At 44.0% G+C, this 18,030-nt stretch overlaps 1 protein-coding gene across 5 annotated transcripts in view; it reads left to right on the forward strand.

Moving 5' to 3' along the window:
- CAPS2 (calcyphosine 2) overlaps positions 1-18,030 on the forward strand; it is a 166,313-nt gene that overhangs the window by 87,601 nt on the left and 60,682 nt on the right. For all 5 annotated transcript variants that reach the window (XM_069764577.1, XM_069764580.1, XM_069764578.1 and 2 more), the window contains exon 10: positions 6,243-6,317. In XM_069764577.1, the coding sequence (XP_069620678.1) occupies positions 6,243-6,317 (75 nt within the window). The remainder of the gene's footprint in view (positions 1-6,242; positions 6,318-18,030) is intronic.

Raw genomic sequence — 18,030 nt, forward strand, 5'->3', positions numbered from 1 at the left:
ACAGCCAGGAAGCAAGCAGAGAGCAGAGGCACAGAACATGAAGCCGGCAACAGACAGAGACCACAACATGACCTGGAGCAGTGGGTAAGAGGGTGTGTGAGGGATGGGTGGCCATGCAGTGATGCCAGCAGAGTTGTTACAGCATCTATTATTTATGTATTTATTATGCTTTGCATATATAGTGCTATTATATGCTGCTGCTCTTTATATTGCAATCTAAATACTCCATCAATATGTAGATAGTGTAGTGCAGCAGTATCCACACTGTGCAGTAATGAGGCCGTGACCCAGCAAAGTTCAAAGAAAAACATGTTTTAATGTCCAACTCACAGAAATACACAGCACACGATATCCTCCGGATCGCAGCCTGGAAACATATCCTCCGGATTGCATGAAACATGACAGTCCACCTCCGAGACAGGTTGCCATGGGTGACTGCACCACCATGTACGCTGTGGGTGCCAGGCCTTTCTGCTTCGCTTGCCTGTGTTGTCTCACACAGATGGAGCTCTGACACACCCAACCCCCTGCTTCAGGGGGTTTTACAAGGAACCTCTGGCCGTAGGCCACATGGAAAACCCAGCTGTGAAGGAAACAGACTTCCCCACTACCATCCTGCAGTCCGTTTAAAAAAATAAAAGCCCAGAAAAGGTTTCTTAAATCTGCCTTGGACAAATAGCCTGCCCAAGACCAACACCCACTTTTATTCTGCATTGTTATCACAGCTATGCCTGTTACTGCAATGCACTCCCACGGCCTCAATACACTTCCGTGCACATCCTGGGGGGGACACATAGCGACACTCGCATGTGATATCAGTCACTGCCTCACATACCCCCCCTGTTGAAACCTGTGGGGTTGAAAACTTGTCACCCCACATGGGGTGCTTGACAGGGCATCCGCATATCCCTGTGACTTCCCCGCCCAATGCTCTACTGAGAAACCAAAGTTTTGTAGGGACCGGAACCATTGGTTGATGCAATATTCCTCCCCTTTGCATTTCTCATCCGCACTTTGTTGCATGATCAACCACCTCCCCGTTCTCCATTGCAGACGACACGCCCACTTTACTGACCAAAAGTAGATTTGGGCCAGTTTTGGGTGGCCTCGACCCTGTTTATTTGGGGTTCAATAACCCCGCAGCTCATCCCGTAACCTGCCTTTTGGCACTCGGCACTGTTTCCTCTGTACCCTGACCCGTGTCCCAGTGACTATGTCACGCTGGATCACCGAGGTCCGCCCCAGCAACTTCGGGCATACATCCGTATTACGTCAAACCCAATCCTCCCGTCTCTGCTGATTAGAGAGAGCTCTATTCATTTTAACCTGACCCCTGGCTACATTCTTGGCCGGTGCCAGAGGGTTCCCCATGGGTATGACCATAGTCACCTCCGTGACCACACCTTTTTTGATTCCTCCAGGCTTTCTTTCTATAAGTGCGTCTCTGCGTGGGACCCTGGAACTGAGCTGTCTCGAACTTTCCAGGGGACATTTCCAGCTCTGGGTTCGGTGGGGTCTCCTTGACCTCTCCTGCCAAAACCTCTAGGGGAAACCTATCAGGGTTACACTCTGTCCCTAAGTTGGTCACCGCTATGGCAGGTATCCTGGACTCGGGATCTTCGGGTTCTGCACCTGAAACAATATTTACCTTGGGAGGGTTAACCCTGGTCTCCCACAAGGACCAGAACCGGGGCAAGTCTTTTCCCAAAACAGTCCCATATGGAAGAGACTTCACCACTCCCACCACATGTTTGATATCTCCATACAGTGTGGAAAAATTAACCTCCGTGGTCGTGTACTCTCGGAGTTCCCCATGGATAACCATCACCTCCACTTTCCGTTCTTTGGGGTTGTCCCCGGCAAAAAGGCCCCCATGGATCAAAGTCACTAAGCTCCCCAAGTCCAGGAGAGCCTCTATTTGGTACCCGTTCCCGAATACCTGGCACAACTGGGGTTCGCTGCCGGCAGTGCCTATAGTGGCGGTACAGACTGGCTGGGCATACATACACACATGGCGGGTATACCCACAGTCCATGGGTTCAGACATCAGGGGTCAGTTGGCAGCCACATGTCTGGGCTCTTGGCACCGCCAACACTGGGGTTCGCTGCTGCACAACTATACCTTGGGGCCCCTTTCGGGAAAAAGGGACTTTTGTCACGCTCACTTGGGGTTAACCCGTCGTCACGGGCTCTGTCCTGGTTAGCCCCAACAGATGTTTGTGGACTTTTCCCATGCTCCGGGGCTGGCGAGGTCCGATGTGACAGCCAAAGTGGAACAGTGTCCTGTGCAAAGTCCTGAGTGGCTGTATACCGCTCAATCAATCCTACCAGCTGGTCCAGAGTGCCTGGGTCCCTTTGCCCTGCCCAGCACTGAATGGCTGCTACTGATACAGTAGCTCTTGCTTCTGCTGCTCCTGTGGCCACTGCTGAGTGAGGACGAAATGCTTCAAAAGGTCCTCCATTTTTCCAGGAGGCTTGAGCTGTAGCATTGCAGGCTTGCTCACTGACATGCAGCACGCTTTGGGGTATGCCTCAGTTCATACTGACTGCATTCTCCAACGATATGTAGTGCAGCGTAGTGATGAGCGAGTGTTCTCGTTGCTCGGGTTTTCCCGAGCACACTCGTGTGACCTCCGAGTATTTATGACTGCTCAGAGATTTAGTTTTCATCCCGGCAGCTGAATGATTTACAGCTACTACTAGCATGCTTGATTACATGTGGGGATTCCCTAGCAACGAGGCAACCCCCACATGTACTCAGCCTGGCTAGTAGCTGTAAATCATTCAGCTGCCATGATGAAAACTAAATCTCCAAGCAGTCATAAATACTCGGAGGTCACCCGAGCGTGCTCGGGAAAACCCGAGCAACGAGTACACTCGCTCATCACTAGTGCAGCGGTATCCACACTGTGCAGTGATGAGGCAGTAACCAAGCAAAGTTCAAAAGCAAAACGTGTTTTACTGTCCAACTCACAGAAATACACAGCACACGATATCCTCCGGATTGCAGTCGGGAAACAAGACAGTCCACCTCTGAGACAGGTTGCCGTGGGCGACTGCACCACCGTGCACGCTGTGGGTGCCATGCCATGCCTTTCAGCTCCGCTTGCCTGTGTTGCCTCGCACAGATGGAGCTCTGCAGAGTATTCTGCTCTGCACACTGGCAAAACCCAAACTGACACACCCAACCCTCTGCTTCAAGGGTTTTTACAAGGAACCTCTGGCCATAGGCCACATGGAAAACCCAGCCGGCGAGGAAACGAGCTACCCCACTACCATCCTGTAGTCTTTTTAAAAAAATAAAAGCCCAGAGCAGGTTTCTTAAATCTGCCCTGGACAAATAGCCTGCACAAAACCAACACCCACTTTTATTCTACATTGCAATCACAGCTATGCCTATGACTGCAATGCACTCCGACGGCCTCAATACGCCTCTGTGCGCATCCTTGGGGGTACACATAGCGACCCTTGCATGTGACACCGGTCACTGCCTCACAGTAGTTACTGTATTTGTACGTGATTATATGTAATGAGTGCCAGTTTTTAGTAACCCTATTTAGATGGACATTATGGCATGGACAATGTAATGACATTATTTTGGTGTATTAATGTATTATGTACAATTTCTAGTATTTTTCTTCTATGTATTCACTTTATTCAACATGCATGTGACTGCGTGCATGTGCCCTTGAGCAGCATGGCCATCAACTCCTCATAACAAAGTTGAACGTATATCTCTTGTTTGAATTCTATGGAAATACTGTTTATGGAGGCTGTGAGATCTTTTATGAGATCTTTTATTGATTAAAGACTTACTCTAAAAAATTGAACTCACTAGGTTAGTCTAAAGTAACATTATATCCTTAGACACAAAACCATTTCTTTATAGTACAGATAATAGCCTAAGAAGGCCGGTTTTAGACAAAATGTGGCCCTGGGCAAAATTTAAAAGTGGAGCCCTAATGCTAACATGTTGCACATCACATAAAACCATTTAGGTTGCATTTGCATGTGCTAATTTCAGAGTGCGCCATCTATTATACTTAACCCTTTACCGACATCGGGCATAATAGTATGCCAATGTCGGTATCCCTTTCTTTGATGTGGGCTCCGGCGGTGAGTCCACATCTTTCCCAGGATATGTCAGCTGTTTTGAACAGCTGACATGTGCCCGCAATAGCTATTAACTAGTTAAATGCCACTGTCACACTCTGACAGGGGAATTTAAATGGTGCTTCCGGCAATCGCGCCAGAAATACACACACCGGTGACCTGCATCACGTGATCGCGGGTCACCATTGTGTCGACATGAGAACTCGAGGTCTCCTGGAGACCTCTATGGTTGTCAGTGCCAGATTGCTGTGAGCGCCACCCAGTGGTCGGCGCTCATAGAAAGTCAGCTATTCTATTACATAGAGGCGATCTGAACATCACCTCTGTGTAGCAGAGCCAATCAGGCTATGGCAGGTTCTATTGGCAGACTATTGAAGCATGCCAAAAGTAAAAAAAAAAAAACATTTTTAAATATTAAAAAAATTTAAAAAATATAAAGGTTCAAATCACCCCCCTTTCGCCCCATTCAAAATATAACAATAAAAATAAAATCAAGCCTACACATATTTGGTATCGCCGCATTCAGAATTGCCCGATCAATCAATAAAAAAAAGGATTAACCTGATTGCTAAACGGCGTAGCGAGAAAAATAGTCAAAACACCAAAATTACGTTTTTTTGGTCGTCGCAACATTGCATTAAAATGCAATAACGTGCGATCAAAAGACAGTATCTGCACTAAAATATCATTAAAAATGTCAGCTCGGCACGCAAAAAATAAGCCCTCACCCAACCCCAGATCACGAAAAATGGGTATCAGAAAATGGCACAATTTTTTTTTTTTTTTATTAACAAACTTTGGAATTTTTTTTCACCACTTAGATAAAAAAGAACCTAATGACCCGGAGAATCATAATGGCAGGTCAGTTTTAGCTTTTAGTGAACCTAGTAAAAAAAGCCAAACCAAAAACAAGTGTGGGATTGCACTTTTTTTGCAATTTCACTGCATTTGGATTTTTTTTCCCATTTTCTAGTACATGACATGGTAAAACCAATGGTGTCATTCAAAAGTACAACTCTCCCCGCAAAAAATAAGCTCTCACAGGGCCATATTGAGGGAAAAATAAAAAAGTTATGGCTCTGGGAAGAAGGGGAGCGAAAACGCAAAATCGAAAAAAGCTCCGGGGGTGAAGGGTTGAAGGGAATCTGTCACCTCATTTGACCTATCTAAACTATTAATATGGGCATACAGTTTATAGACTTGTCACGACTTTGTTGTCGGGTGCCCTGGGACCAAGGCTTCTTTCCTGTCCCTAAGGCTAGGTGCACCCTAGCTCGCCCTGTTCCCCGGATTACTTCTGATGGTGAAGACGCTGGGTTCACGTATTTTGCCTTAGCTCCTGAATCTGCCCTCATTCTGTACCCTTCCCCCACCCAGGGAAGAGGGGAGTAGTAGTGTACCGTAATACACCAACCAGGTGTACAAACAGGGATAAAGGAAAATACCAATAATACAAATATACTTACACAAACAACACAAGTAAATACCAGGGAGTGGAGGATGGGGTAAAACCACATTAAGAGAAGTAGGTCTCGGATAAATCCACCAAACGCCTTCTCAAACAGCAACCGCAAACCACCATCTCCTAACCATGCAGCATAAGCAAGCTCTGACAATGAGTCCTAGCCAGGGCCCAGATTATATAGGAAATGGGAGTTGCTAACAGTGAACAGCTGAGAGCCTTAATGCAGAAAAGCTTCCAGGAGGTCTCAGCTGAGCAGATTAACCCCTGCACTGCTTAAAGAAACAGACACCATTTAATATGAAGGTGAAGTGCTTCTAACCAATGCAGGAGTAGGAGAAATCGGACACTGCGGTCTTCTGGCTCCTCTCTGTCGCGGTAGACCTGTTTGAAGACTGCTAAAAAAGTTCTACCTGTAATTTCGCAATGCATCCTGGGAACGGAAGATGGCGGCAGCCGCACGCTCATCGCCTGCGCCAGAGCATCGCTGGATTCGATCTCGGCGGGTGAGTATATAACTATTTTTTATTTTAATTATTAATTATTTTAAATATATGTTTCTACTGTATGTACAGGCAGACATGGACCTCCAGAACCCAGCAGGGTAAAGTCACATGGGTCTTTGGTCACATGTTGGAAATCTAAGTCTCTCTTCACTTTTTTATAGGATTAAAACAAGCTCCACACTAACAGAAAACATGCTGTCCCACAAGCTGCGATTTGACGCACGAATTATATGCAGGTAGTATGCCTACGTTATAATGTGTACTTCGCTCTCCTTGCTGCATAGGACCATTGTATGAAATATTTCAGTTTCAGGCGTTATTGCCTATATTCAAACATGTAATGTATTAAAGAAAAAAAAAACCACAGTATTTAAATGAGACTACAACAATGAGACTGTAACAGCGCATTTTGTTCTACAATGGAAGAAAAAACACTCTTGAATGTCAAGTACGTCCAATTGCACAGTGTTAAAGATGTACGGATATATCACACCCAACACGAGAAAATGCTCCTGCTCAAGAGTGTTTGAACATTTAAAAAAATATCTGGCGATTGTGGCTAGTGGGCTTTAGTGGCTAGTTCATAAAGGGAATCTGTCAGCAGGTTTTTGCTATTTATTCTGATAACGGCATAATGTTGCACACCAGAGCCTAAGTACAGGGATGTGTCACTGATTAGGCTGTGTTTTAGTTTCAATACAAACAGTGTTTTATGAGCAGGAGATTATCTCTGCAGGACTATATCTCACATGCAGAGCAGTCAGGCAAATCAGTGTAACCAATTATTTCTTCTGTTTTCCATTGCGCCTATGCTATCACGTGATTAAAAACTGACTAGCTGAATCCTCCTAAACTCTATGTAGAAATAAGTAGTCTCTCTTCCCTGCATAACTCATAAGTCACTGCAAAAGTCCCTGACACTGGGAGGAGGCAGCAGCTGGGTCATGAGTTGAAGAGGGAATGATAAATGCAGGGTAATGAGACTTCCTGTTTCTACATAGAACAGAGAAAAGAGAAGAATTAGCTGGGTAAAAAGGTAAAATGAGCAATTGTAAGAGCACAGTGCTATTTACAGTGGGGCAAAAAAGTATTTAGTCAGTCAGCAATAGTGCAAGTTCCACCACTTAAAAATATGAGAGGCGTCTGTAATTTACATCATAGGTAGACCTCAACTATGGGAGACAAACTGAGAAAAAAAAATCCAGAAAATCACATTGTCTGTTTTTTTTTATCATTTTTTTTTGCATATTATGGTGGAAAATAAGTATTTGGTCAGAAACAAACAATCAAGATTTCTGGCTCTCACAGACCTGTAACTTCTTCTTTAAGAGTCTCCTCTTTCCTCCACTCATTACCTGTAGTAATGGCACCTGTTTAAACTTGTTATCAGTATAAAAAGACACCTGTGCACACCCTCAAACAGTCTGACTCCAAACTCCACTATGGTGAAGACCAAAGAGCTGTCAAAGGACACCAGAAACAAAATTGTAGCCCTGCACCAGGCTGGGAAGACTGAATCTGCAATAGCCAACCAGCTTGGAGTGAAGAAATCAACAGTGGGAGCAATAATTAGAAAATGGAAGACATACAAGACCACTGATAATCTCCCTCGATCTGGGGCTCCACGCAAAATCCCACCCCGTGGGGTCAGAATGATCACAAGAACGGTGAGCAAAAATCCCAGAACCACGCGGGGGGACCTAGTGAATGAACTGCAGAGAGCTGGGACCAATGTAACAAGGCCTACCATAAGTAACACACTACGCCACCATGGACTCAGATTCTGCAGTGCCAGACGTGTCCCACTGCTTAAGCCAGTACATGTCCGGGCCCGTCTGAAGTTTGCTAGAGAGCATTTGGATGATCCAGAGGAGTTTTGGGAGAATGTCCTATGGTCTGATGAAACCAAACTGGAACTGTTTGGTAGAAACACAACTTGTCATGTTTGGAGGAAAAAGAATACTGAGTTGCATCCATCAAACACCATACCTACTGTAAAGCATGGTGGTGGAAACATCATGCTTTGGGGCTGTTTCTCTGCAAAGGGGCCAGGACGACTGATCCGGGTACATGAAAGAATGAATGGGGCCATGTATCGTGAGATTTTGAGTGCAAACCTCCTTCCATCAGCGAGGGCATTGAAGATGAAACGTGGCTGGGTCTTTCAACATGACAATGATCCAAAGCACACCGCCAGGGCAACGGAGTGGCTTCGTAAGAAGCATTTCAAGGTCCTGGAGTGGCCTAGCCAGTCTCCAGATCTCAACCCCATAGAAAACCTTTGGAGGGAGTTGAAAGTCTGTGTTGCCAAGCGAAAAGCCAAAAACATCACTGCTCTAGAGGAGATCTGCAGGGAGGAATGGGCCAACATACCAACAACAGTGTGTGGCAACCTTGTGAAGACTTACAGAAAACGTTTGACCTCTGTCATTGCCAACAAAGGATATATTACAAAGTATTGAGATGAAATTTTGTTTCTGACCAAATACTTATTTTCCACCATAATATGCAAATAAATTGTTAAAAAAACAGACAATGTGATTTTCTGGATTTTTTTTCTCAGTTTGTCTCCCATAGTTGAGGTCTACCTATGATGTAAATTACAGACGCCTCTCATCTTTTTAAGTGGTGGAACTTGCACTATTGCTGACTGACTAAATACTTTTTTGCCCCACTGTAATATGATTACTGCAATATGTTAAAAGGATAAAAACGTTGATGGAACGAGGGCTTCTTTAAGATAGTGTTATTAGTTTGACTATTGAATATGGCTTGTGTATTCTCAATTTAAAGTCTAATTCTCAGATAGAAGCCAAACGGACCCCTTTGCTTATTACGCCACAAAGACCCACAACAATGACACGCTGTAATGTCTATATCTATGAACCAGTACTTTAATATTAATGGTCTGTCCTGTCATCTGATCAATGGGGGGTGCTAGGAGAGGGACCACCACTGATCTGATATTCATGTCCTTTCCTAAGAATAGGAAAGCCCCTTTAAATAGGACGTGTCACCAGATTTTAGACTCCATACAATATGTAGTAGATGCACTTTGTAGCTGAACATAGTAAGACATTGGCTGGTGAACAGTTTATGCATGTCTACTAGTGATGAGCGAATATACTCGTTGCTCGGATTTTGACGAGCACGCTCTGGTGGTCTCTGAGTATTTGTTAGTGCTCGGAGATTTAGTTTTCCTCGCCTCAGCTGCATGATTTACAGCTGCTGGACACCCTGAATACATGTGGGAATTTCCTAACAGTCAGGCATTCCTCACATGTATTCAGCCTGTCTAGCAGCCTTAAATCATTCAGCTGCAGCGACCAAAAATAAATCTCCAAGCAGTTACAAATACTTAGTGACCACTCGAGCAACGATTACACTCGCTCATCACTAATGTCTACACGAATACCCCTTATTTTTATAGCCATGGCTGGACCACATACTACAAGCGCTTTTTTTTACCTTTTGTGTCTCTCCTGTTTCCTTCTAGGTTGTAAGCTTTTGCGTAAGTAAGCGCTCCCTCACTCCTCTTGGCATTGTTGAGTTATGTGTTACTCTGTAATGTTTTATATCGTCTGTACATGTCCCCTCAGAAATGCAAAATGCTGTAGAATATCTTGGCACCATATAAGCAAAGATGATTGCGGTATATTTGAATAGGTCTACTAGACCAGGGGTGTCAAACTGCATTCCTCGAGGGCCGCAAACCATGCGTGTTTTCAAGATTTCCTTAGCATTGCACAAGGTGCTGTAATCATTATGTGTGTAGGTGATTAAATTATCACCTGTGCAGTACAAGGAAATCCTGAAAACATGACCTGTTTGCAGCCCTCGAGGAATGCAGTTTGACACCCCTGTACTAGACCCGACCTTACTTTTTCAAATCTATGATAAAATTACAGTTTAAGCCTCATTTAAAATGAGCATTTTAGTACAAAGGATTGTACAGTCATTTCTATATGGATTTTAACCCCTTCATGACCCAGCCTATTTTGACCTTAATGACCTGGCCATTTTTTGCAATTCTGACCAGTGTCCCTTTATGAGGTAATAACTCAGGAACGTAGCGATTCTGAGATTGTTTTTCGTGACATATTGGGCTTCATTTTGGTGGTAAATTTGGGTCGATAATTTTTGCGTTTATTTGTGAAAAAAAAACAGAAATTTGGCGAAAATTTTGAAAATTTCACAATTTTTAAATTTTGAATTTTTATTCTGCTAAACCAGAGAGTTGTGTGACACAAAATAGTTAATAAATAACATTTCCCACATGTCTACTTTACATCAGCACAATTTTGGAAACAAAATTTTTTTTTTGCTAGGAAGTTATAAGGGTTAAAATTTGACCAGCGATTTCTCATTTTTACAGCAAAATTTACAAAACCATTTTTTTTAGGGAACACCTCACATTTGAAGTCAGTTTGAGGGGTCTATATGGCTGAAAATACCCAAAAGTGACACTATTCTAAAAACTGAACCCCTCAAGGCGCTCAAAACCACATTCAAGAAGTTTATTAACCCTTCAGGTGCTTCACAGCAGCAGAAGCAACATGGAAGGAAAAAATGAACATTTATCTTTTTAGTCACAAAAATGATATTTTAGCAACAATTTTTTTTATTTTACCAAGGGTAAAAGGAGAAACTGGACCCCGAAAGTTGTTGTCCAATTTGTCCTGAGTACGCCAATACCCCATATGTGGGCGGGAACCACTGTTTGGGCGCACGACAGGGCTCGGAAGGGAAGGCGCGCCATTTGACTTTTTGAATGAAAAGTTGGCTCCAATCTTTAGCGGACACCATGTCGCGTTTGGAGAGCCCCTATGTGCTTAAACATTGGAGCTCCCCCACAAGTGACCCCATTTTGGAATCTAGACCCCCCAAGGAACTTATCTAGATGCATAGTGAGCACTTTAAACCCTCAGGGTCTACACAAATTGATCCGTGAAAAAGTACTTTTTTTTCACAAAAAAGTCCTTTTAGCCTCAATTTTTTCATTTTCACATGGGCAACAGGATAAAATGGATCCTAAAATTTGTTGGGCAATGTCTCCTGAGTACAGTGATACCTCACATGTGGGGGTAAAGCACTGTTTGGGTGCACGGCAGGGCTCGGAAGGAAAGAAGCGCCATTTGACTTTTTGAATGGAAAATTAGCTGCCATCGTTAGCGGACACCATGTCGCGTTTGGAGAGCCCGTGTGTGCCTAAACATTGGAGCTCCCCCACAAGTGACCCCATTTTGGAAACTAGACCCCCCAAAGAACTTATCTAGATGTGTGGTGAGCGCTTTGAACCCCAAAGTGCTTCACAGAAGTTTATAACGCAGAGCCGTGAAAATAAAAAATCATTTTTCTTTCCTCAAAAATGATTTATAAGCCCTCAATTTTTTATTTTCACAAGGTTAACAGGAGAAATTGGACCCCAAAAGATGTTGTCCAGTTTGTCCTGAGTACGCTGATACCCCATATGTGGGGGGGAACCACTGTTCCGGCACACGTCAGGGCCCGGAACGGAAGTAGTGACGTTTTGAAATGCAGACTTTGTTGGAATGGTCTGCGGGCGTCACGTTGCGTTTGCAGAGCTCCTGATGTGCCTAAACAGTAGAAACCCCCCACAAGTGACCCCATTTTGGAAACTAGACCCCCCCAAGGAACTTATCTAGATGTGTGGTGAACACTTTCAACCCCCAAGTGCTTCACAGAAGTTTATAACGCAGAGCCGTGAAAATAAAAAATCATTTTTCTTTCCTCAAAAATGATTTTTTAGTCCACAATTTTTATTTTCCCAAGGGTAACAGGAGAAATTCGACCCCAAAAGTTGTTGCCCAGTTTGTCCTGAGTACTCTTATTCCCCATATGTGGGGGTAAACCACCCTTTCGGCACACGTCGGGGCTAGGAAGGGAAGTAGTGACGTTTTGAAATGCAGACTTTGATGGAATGGTCTGAGGGTGTCACGTTGCGTTTGCAAAGCCCCTGATGTGCCTAAACAGTAGAAACCCCCCACAAGTGACCCCATTTTGGAAATTAGACCCCCCAAGGAACTTATCTAGATTTGTGGTGAACACTTTGAACTCCCCAAGTGCTTCACAGAACTTTATAACGCAGAGCCAAGAAAATAAAAAATCATTTTTCTTTCCTCAAAAATGATTTTTTAGCTTGCAATTTTTTATTTTCACAAGGGTGACAGGAGAAATTGGACCCCAAAAATTGTCCAGTTTGTCCTGAGTATGCTGGTACCCCATGTGTGGGGGTACCAGTTGACTTTTTGAACGCAAGATTGGCTGGAATCAATAGTGATGCCATGTTGCGTTTGGAGACCCCCTGATGTGCCTAAACAGTGGAAACCCCTCAATTCTAACTCCAACACTAACCCCAACACATCCCTAACCCTAATCCCAACTCTAACCATGATCCTAATCACAACCCTAACCCCAACACACCCCTAATCACAACCCTAACCCCAACACACCCCTAACCTCAACACACCCCTAACCCTAATCCCAACCCTTACCACAACCCTAACCCCAACACACCCCTAACCCTAATCTTAACCCTATTTCCAACCCTAACCCTAATTCCAACTCTAACTCTAAATCCAACCCTAAGGCTATGTGGCCACGTTGCGGATTTGTGTGCAGAGTTTTCCGCACCGTTTTTAAAAAATCCGCAGGTAAAACTCACTGCGTTTTACTTGCGGATTTAGCACGGATTTCCAGTGTTTTTTTGGTGCGGATTTCATCAGCGGATTCCTATACAGGAACAGGTGTAAAACGCTGCGGAATCCACACAAAGAATTGACATGCTGCAGAAATTACCGAGCGGTATTTTCAGCACCATGGGCACATCCGATTTGGTTTTCCATAGGTTTACATGGTACTGTAAATGTGATGGAAGACTGCTTCGAATCTGCAGCCGCCAATCCGCACCATGTGCTCATAGCCTAATTCTAACCCTAATTCTAACCATAACCCTAACCGCAACCCTAACACTAGTTCTAACCTTAACCCTAGTTCTAACCCTAACCCTAGTTTTAAGGCTAAGTTCACACTGCGTTAGCAGCAGCCCGTTCAGTACATACGCTAAGGGCTGCTGCTAGCGCAAGTGCATCTGCTAGCTCCATCTGCGCTAGCAGTGACGGACCCGGAAACGCTGCAGCCCGTGTCTCGGGTCCGTCACTCAAATGACAGCACATCGCTAGTGCACGCCCATTGTGGGCGTGCGCTAGCGATGCGTCCAATATTGCATTCAATGGCGGCGTTAATGGACTACGTTACACCGCGTTATGCTGGGGTGTAACATAGTCCGTTTAACGTAGTCACTGAATGCAGTGTGAACTGAGCCTAACCCTAACCCTGGTTCTAACCCTAACCCTAGTTCTAACTCTAACCCTAACCCCCTGGGCTCAAGTACCACTCCCCCTGTCCCTGCAGGTCGGGTAAAATTTCATATAACCCTTTCACCCGATCTGCAGGAACGCGATCCTGCCATGACACCACATAGGCGTCACAGGTCGGATTGGCACTGACTTTCATGACGCCTACGTGGCGTCACAGGTCGGGAGGGGGTTAAAAGTCAGGTCTTTGTATGGTCCTTAGAACTAAGAGATCTATTTAATATGTATGTTTGGGCACCCTGGTCTAAATTACTGTTATTGTGAACAGTTAAGCAAGTTCAAGATGAAATGATCTCTAAAAGGCCTAAAGTTAAAGATATATATATATATATATATACAGTACAGACCAAAAGTTTGGACACACCTTCTCATTTAAAGATTTTTCTGTATTCACACTGAAGGCATCAAAACTATGAATTAACACATGTGGAATTATATACTTAACAAAAAAGTGTGAAACAACTGAAATTATGTCTTAAATTCTAGGTTCTTCAAAGTAGCTACCTTTTGCTTTGATGACTGCTTTGCACACTCTTGGCATTCTCATGATGAGCTTCAAGAGGTAGTCACCTGGAATGGTTTTCACTTCACAGGTGTGCCCTGTCAGGTTTAATAAGTGGGATTTCTTGCCTTATAAATGTTTGGGCTAAAGAACACAAGGAATGGACATTAGACCAGTGGAAATCTGTGCTTTGGTCTGATGAGTCCAAATTTGAGATCTTTGTTTCCAACCACCGTGTCTTTGTGCGACGCAGAAAAGGTGAACGGATGGACTCTACATGCCTGGTTCCCACCGTGAAGCATGGAGGAGGTGTGATGGTGTGGGGGTGCTTTGCTGTTAGGGATTTATTCAAAATTGAAGGCATACTGAACCAGCATGGCTACCAGAGCATCTTGTAGCGGCATCCTATTCCTTCCGGTTTGCGTTCAGTTGGACCATCATATTTCAACAGGACAATGACCCCAAACACACCTCCAGGCTGATGGGGTGCTACGCCAAATGACCTGGCCTCCACAGTCACCAGACCTGAACCCAATCTAGATAGTTTGGGATGAGCTGGACCGCAGAATGAATGCAAAAGGGCCAACAAGTACTAAGCATCTCTGGGAACTCCTTCAAGATGTTGGAAGACCATTCCCGGTGACTACCTCTTGAAGCTCATCAAGAGAATGCCAAGAGTGTGCAAAGAAGTCATCAAAGCAAAAGGTGGCTACTTTGAAGAACCTAGAATATAAGACATAATTTCAGTTGTTTCACACTTTTTTGTTAAGTATATAATTCCACATGTGTTAATTCATAGTTTTGATGCCTTCAGTGTGAATGTACAATTGTCATAGTCATGAAAATACAGAAAAATCTTTAAATGAGAAGGTGTGTCCAAACTTTTGGTCTGTACTGTATAAATATATACATCTCTTTTACATTTTAAAAATTACAAAAAGGAAAATTCGCAGATGCTAAATTTTGGCACTCTGCATGGTTAGTAATTAGTACCTAGTAGCACTCTCTTGTGCAAGTATCACAGCTTGTAAACGCTTTTTGTAGGTAGCCAGGCAAGAGTCTTACAGTTCTTGTTTGAGTGATTTTCATCCATTCTTTCTTGGAAAATTCTTCTAGTTTTGTGAGATTCCTGGGTCATCTTGCATGTACTGCTATTTTGAGGTCTAGCCACAGATTTTCAATGATGTTCAGATCAGGGAACGTTGAGGGCCATTGTAAAACATTAAGCTTGCCCCTTTTGAGATAGACTATTGTAGATTTTGACGTGTGTTTAGGATCATTAACCATTGTAGAAGCCTTCCTCTTTTCAACTTCAGCTTTATTACCGATGGTGTAATGTTTGCATCAAGAATTTGTTGAAATTTAATTGAATCCATTCTTCCCTCTACCCGTGAAATGTTCCCCATGCCATTGGCTTCAGCAAAATCCCAAAGCATGATTCATCCATCCCCATGCTTAATGGTTGGCAAGTTGTTCTTTTCTTGAAATTCTGTGCCCTTTTTTTCTCCACCCGTGAGTTTAATCATTGTGACCAAATAGTTCTATGTTAACCTCATTGGCCCACAGGACTTGTTTACAAAATGTATCAATGTTGCTTAGATGTTCTTTTGCGTACTTCTGACCCTGAATTTTATGGTGAGTATGCAGGAGGTTTTCTTCTGATAGCTCTGATATTTGTGCAGGTTTCTATGAACAATAGAACATTGTACCACAACTCCAGAGTCTGTTAAATCTTTCTGAAGGTCTTTTGCAGTCAAGCTGGGATTCTGATGTGCCTCTCTAGCAATCCTACGAGCAGCTCTCACTGAAAATTTGCTTGTTCTTTCAGACCTTATCTTGACTTCCACTGTTCCTGTTAAATAACATTTCTTAATTACATTTCAAAATGAGGAAAGGGCAACTTCTAAATGCTTTGCTATTTTCTTACTATCTTTTCCTGCTTTGTGGGCCTCCACCATTTTCATTTTCAGATTGCTAGGCAGCTATTTAGAAGACCCCATGGCTGCTATTTGTTTGGCACAATGTTAGAGGAGGCTGGTTTTTATAAAGCTGGGAAATTTGCATCATCTGGCCTTTCCTAACAATGATAGTGAACAAGTCATAATCCTAAAAGGTTAATTAAGGACTGAAACCTTGGTCAAAGTTATCTGCAAGGGTGCCCAAACTTTTGCATTGGCCCATGGCCCATTTTTGTTTCTGTAATTTTTAAAATGTAAAAAATGACTATATATATATATATATATATATATATATATACACATATATAAATTTGATGGCCTAAAATACAGAGGAATGTGTCATCTTAATGGGAACATGTCACCAGGTTTGGCTGATACGAGTTACGGCCACCACCAGGGCATTCTATATTGCTGTATATCTGCCCCAACCAAACCTGGAGGAGAAGAAAAATAACTTTTATTTTACTCACCTGTGGCGCGGTCTGGTCCAGGCCGAGGGGTGTTGCTGGTCTTGGTCCAGCATCTCCCATCTTCTTATGATCACCATCCTCCTTGGTTGATGTGGATGACCCGTCCCTGCATCATTCACACAGCCTGCTCAGCATCGCACTCCGGCGCAGGCGTATTTATCGGCCCTGTTGAGGGCAGACAAAGCCCTGCAGTGCGCAGGCGCTGGGCCTCTCTGACCTTTCCCGGCACCGGCGCACTGCAGTACTTTGCTCTGTCTTATCTGCCTCAACAGGGCAGATAAGTACGCCTCTGCCGGAGTGCGATGCTGAGCAGGCTGTGTGAATGATGCAGGGACGGGTCATCCACACGAACCAAGATGGAGAACAGTGATCATAAAAAGATGGGATGCGCTGGGCCAAGACCAGCAATACCCCTTGGATCAGACCGCCCCACAGGTGAATATAATAAAAATTATTTTTTAGTCCTGCCAGTTCGGGTTGAGGGCAGATATGCAGCATTATAGAATGCTGTATATCAGTCCTGAAAGGCGGTGACCGCATCTCATATCTAACCTGATGACAGGTTCACTTTAAAGTGAACCTGTCAGCAGGATTGTGCACAGTAGCCTACAGACAGTGTCAGGTTGGCGCCATTATACTGATTAAAATGATACCTTGGTTGATGAAATCCGTCTTGTGGTTGTTGTTTAATTTTTATTTTCAGTTTTCAGCTAATGATATGCTCGTGCTCAGGGGTGCCCTGTGGGGGGTCTTCATGTGGTGCTCTGATTAGGTATTCGTAATGCAGACTGCTGATCCCTCACTGACCTGCCCCCTAGTTTGCATAATGAATACCTGTACATACTGAATAAAATAAAGAAAAAACCTTCTGCAGGCAGGTGCCAACCGTGGAGCCTACGCTGCAGCATAATTGCATGTTTACTGTGTAGTTACTACATGTGGTTGAGCTTTTCCTAAGTCGTACTAAAAAAAAAAAACTTTAAATGACGCCCGCCGTGCCTGCGCAGTACCAGCTATAGGTGTATATAGAGGGGATCCGATAGCTGCTATTGCTCATGTGCTGACGGCGCCATCTTGCTAGAGAAGAAATAAAATTCCTCCTCTAAGATTGCACTGGTCACACCTTTCCAGTAGCAGCTCTCGGTGATCGCCAAAAACTGCTAATGCGCTGGTGCGGACAGCTCCATCTTGGAGGAGGACATTTTTTTTTCTTTTCTAGCACGTGCAATAGCAGCTATCGGATCTCAGCTATGTACACGGATAGCTGCTACGCTGCGGGCGTCATTTTAAAATTGTTTTGTTTTTGTTATACGCCTCAGGAAAAGCCCAACCACATGTAGTAACTACACAGTAAACATGCGAATATGCTGCAGCGCAGGCGCCACGGCTGGCACCTGCCTGCAGAAGTTTTTTTTTAATTCAGTATGTATAGGTATTCATTATGTAAACTAGGGGCAGGTCATTGAGGGATCAGTCTCCTGTCAGCAGGCTGCATTATGAATACCTAATCAGAGCACCACATGCATACCCTCCACAGGCCGCCCCCGAGCACGAGCATATCATTAACTAAAAACTGAAAATAAAGATTACACAACAACCACAAGATGGGTTTCATCACCCAG

This window comes from Ranitomeya imitator, chromosome 4 (assembly GCF_032444005.1).
Source record: "Ranitomeya imitator isolate aRanImi1 chromosome 4, aRanImi1.pri, whole genome shotgun sequence".
Classification (NCBI taxonomy): domain Eukaryota; kingdom Metazoa; phylum Chordata; class Amphibia; order Anura; family Dendrobatidae; genus Ranitomeya; species Ranitomeya imitator.